The sequence below is a fragment of the Montipora foliosa genome, chromosome 5 (genome assembly GCF_036669935.1).
Source record: "Montipora foliosa isolate CH-2021 chromosome 5, ASM3666993v2, whole genome shotgun sequence".
Lineage (NCBI taxonomy): Eukaryota > Metazoa > Cnidaria > Anthozoa > Scleractinia > Acroporidae > Montipora > Montipora foliosa.
The window spans coordinates 35,247,092-35,249,591 of record NC_090873.1 but is presented as its reverse complement, the minus strand read 5'-3'; the positions used below and the strand labels follow the sequence as shown (position 1 = coordinate 35,249,591).

Genomic DNA, 2,500 nt, shown 5'->3' with positions numbered 1-2,500 from the left:
ATAACACGTAAAAGGCGTACTCAGTCTATCTTGGCAGTCAATCAAGTCACATTTTTATTCCTTGTCCTCAATTTGTCGTTAAACCTTTGATTTACTGTTGGCGGTATAGAGAGCTTCGTCAAATTATAAAGAGCATATTGAAGAAAATATTTCTTTTTCCCTAGAAATAAGCTCTCTTGTTTTCATGTAGTTTAATCTCTAAGTTTGTGCCTTGAAATTGTACAATTTGTCTCAAAGTAAAACGGGTTACTGTTTCATTTTGGTTAAGTAAGCAAGAATAGGGAAAATCGTTTCCTGGCCCTTCATAAAATGTCTTTTGTTTACCTTAAGAGGACGATGAGATTTATTTGCTTGGAATGGATAGAAAAAAAAATAGATTTTAGCGTTACAAGAAGCTGGGGCTCGCATTAAAGAAAACTACATATGCTAATACAGGATTAAATAACGATGTCTGGGTGTATTGTACTCCTATGATAAGGAATGAGTGCAACGATTCTTTCTTTCGACCTTTCAACCCAATTAGAATGCGTTGCAGGATGTATGACACTTAGCTTGTTTTTTCCCCCTCTGGTCTCACTCCAGAGCGTCTCCTGTAGTTCAGATATAGAGCAACCGAACGAAAAAATGGAGGAATATCAACTGATTCAACTCGTGTTGGGTACACTTTTGCGATAAAAATGAACTGCTCAGCGTTCGTCCTCTTCCATCATTATCATTTATATTTACGACAATTCTTGCCAGGATTATAATAAGTGGTAATGAGAAAACTGTTATTAAAATTGCAAACATCGCAAGAAAAACAAATGAAACAAACAAATGGGGTCTAGTTTGCTTGTTCAGCTGTTTTCGCATTTATGTCTGCAGTGTAGAAGAGCTTATCACGGAAATCGAAAAGATTCACAGTAATACAGATTCTCACACAGCAAGGGCTTAAACCGGCTTCGTTCCATTTCGGGATCACTCAAGAATGGTACTATATGAACGCTACCCACTTTACTTTCAACTCAGGCAATTCATTCAAACGTTTCTTTTACTAACATTGATTAGCGATCAAACACGTGGTTTTGAAGTCATCTTTACTTCATTTTTAAGTGATTCTAATCTCACCCGTCCGAGGAAACAATAAAATTTTTTTTTTTTTTTCGCTTCACACTCACTATTAATACGTTGCTCACACTGCATGAGTTGTTAGTTCGGGCGTCACCATAAATTACACTGAGGACTAAATTCATTGCGATCGTTTTTTTATGAACAGGTTTATTAGTATCTTATTCTTATTATTCTTATTTACATTCCTACCTGATTTTTGATTAACACGTTCTACGTGACGACAATGGTTTTTTGAAAATTGTCAACATATCCTAAAACACAATTGTTGCAAACATAATTCTTATTCGCAACCGATCAGATCCCATGCTCGCTGTTTACGTACGTTGATTACATTGTCAACCTCTTTAATTACCTGGACGCGAAAAAGGTATGGAATATTTTCTAAAAAAAATGTTAACTTGGCTCAACCAAACCGGGTTCTCTGAATATTGAAGGTACCATGGCCGACCAGTTCTGCAGACACCACTTGGATGAAATTCGACAAATTGCCGAGTCTCACAGAACAACACTGTTTTCTCTAAGTGTGTTAAATTTTATTTTTCTTCCCGTGGCAACCTTTGGAAATACTCTGGCAATTCAAGCGTTGAGGAAAACTTCATTGCTGCCGGCTAATATGAGGAAACTGTTCCTGAGTCTTGCTCTCTCTGATCTTGGCGTGGGATTGTTCGCTCACATAATGCTCGCAGTGGTCTTCAATATGGCATTCACGGACAACCTTCACGAACCCTGTCGTGTGATTTTAATCTTTTGGAATGTTATTCTACATATTCTAGCAGGCGCATCGTTCTTGAATGTTATCGCCATTGCTGTTGACAGATTTCTCGCTGTTTCTCTTCATCTGAGATATCAAGAGCTCGTGACTTCCAAACGTGTTACTGTAGCCTTAATTGCAATATGGCTGACAAGCTGTTCCTCTGGTTTTGTTTTCTTTACGACGCTTAACCTGAGTGTTCCACTGGCTTTGTATTCAATCGGATTTCTATTGACAACAGTTGCATATTTTCGTGTGTACAAAGTGGCGAGATATCATCAGAATCGAATTCATAATCAATTTCAGCAGCAAAATTCGCAAGCAACTATGCTCCTTCGCGCGCGGAAGTTCGCCTTGAATGCTCTATATATTTACGTTGTATTTGTTGCCTGTTATCTTCCAAACTTTTGCTGTTTGTTGTTTTTTGTTGTAACAGGTAACAGGCGTAGTCAGTCTATCTTGGCCGCCTATTATGCCACATTTTTCTTCATTCTCCTCAATTCGTCGTTAAACCCTTTGATTTACTGTTGGAGGTATCAAGAGGTGCGTCAAATTATGAAGAGCATATTGAAGAAAATATTCCTTGTTCCCTAGAAATAAGGTCTCTTGTTTTCATGTATTTGACTCTCTAGTTTTGTG

General features: G+C 37.7%; 1 protein-coding gene across 1 annotated transcript in view; it reads left to right on the top strand.

Annotated features, from left to right (window-relative positions):
• Positions 1-1,503: 1,503 nt before the first annotated feature.
• Positions 1,504-2,500, top strand: part of LOC138003153 (adenosine receptor A3-like) — a 1,053-nt gene continuing 56 nt past the window's right edge. Inside the window, exon 1 of the mRNA XM_068849114.1 lies at positions 1,504-2,500. This exon is cut by the window's right edge and continues 56 nt beyond it. Within this exon, the coding sequence (XP_068705215.1) occupies positions 1,550-2,455 (906 nt within the window). The 5' untranslated portion in view covers positions 1,504-1,549 and the 3' untranslated portion in view covers positions 2,456-2,500.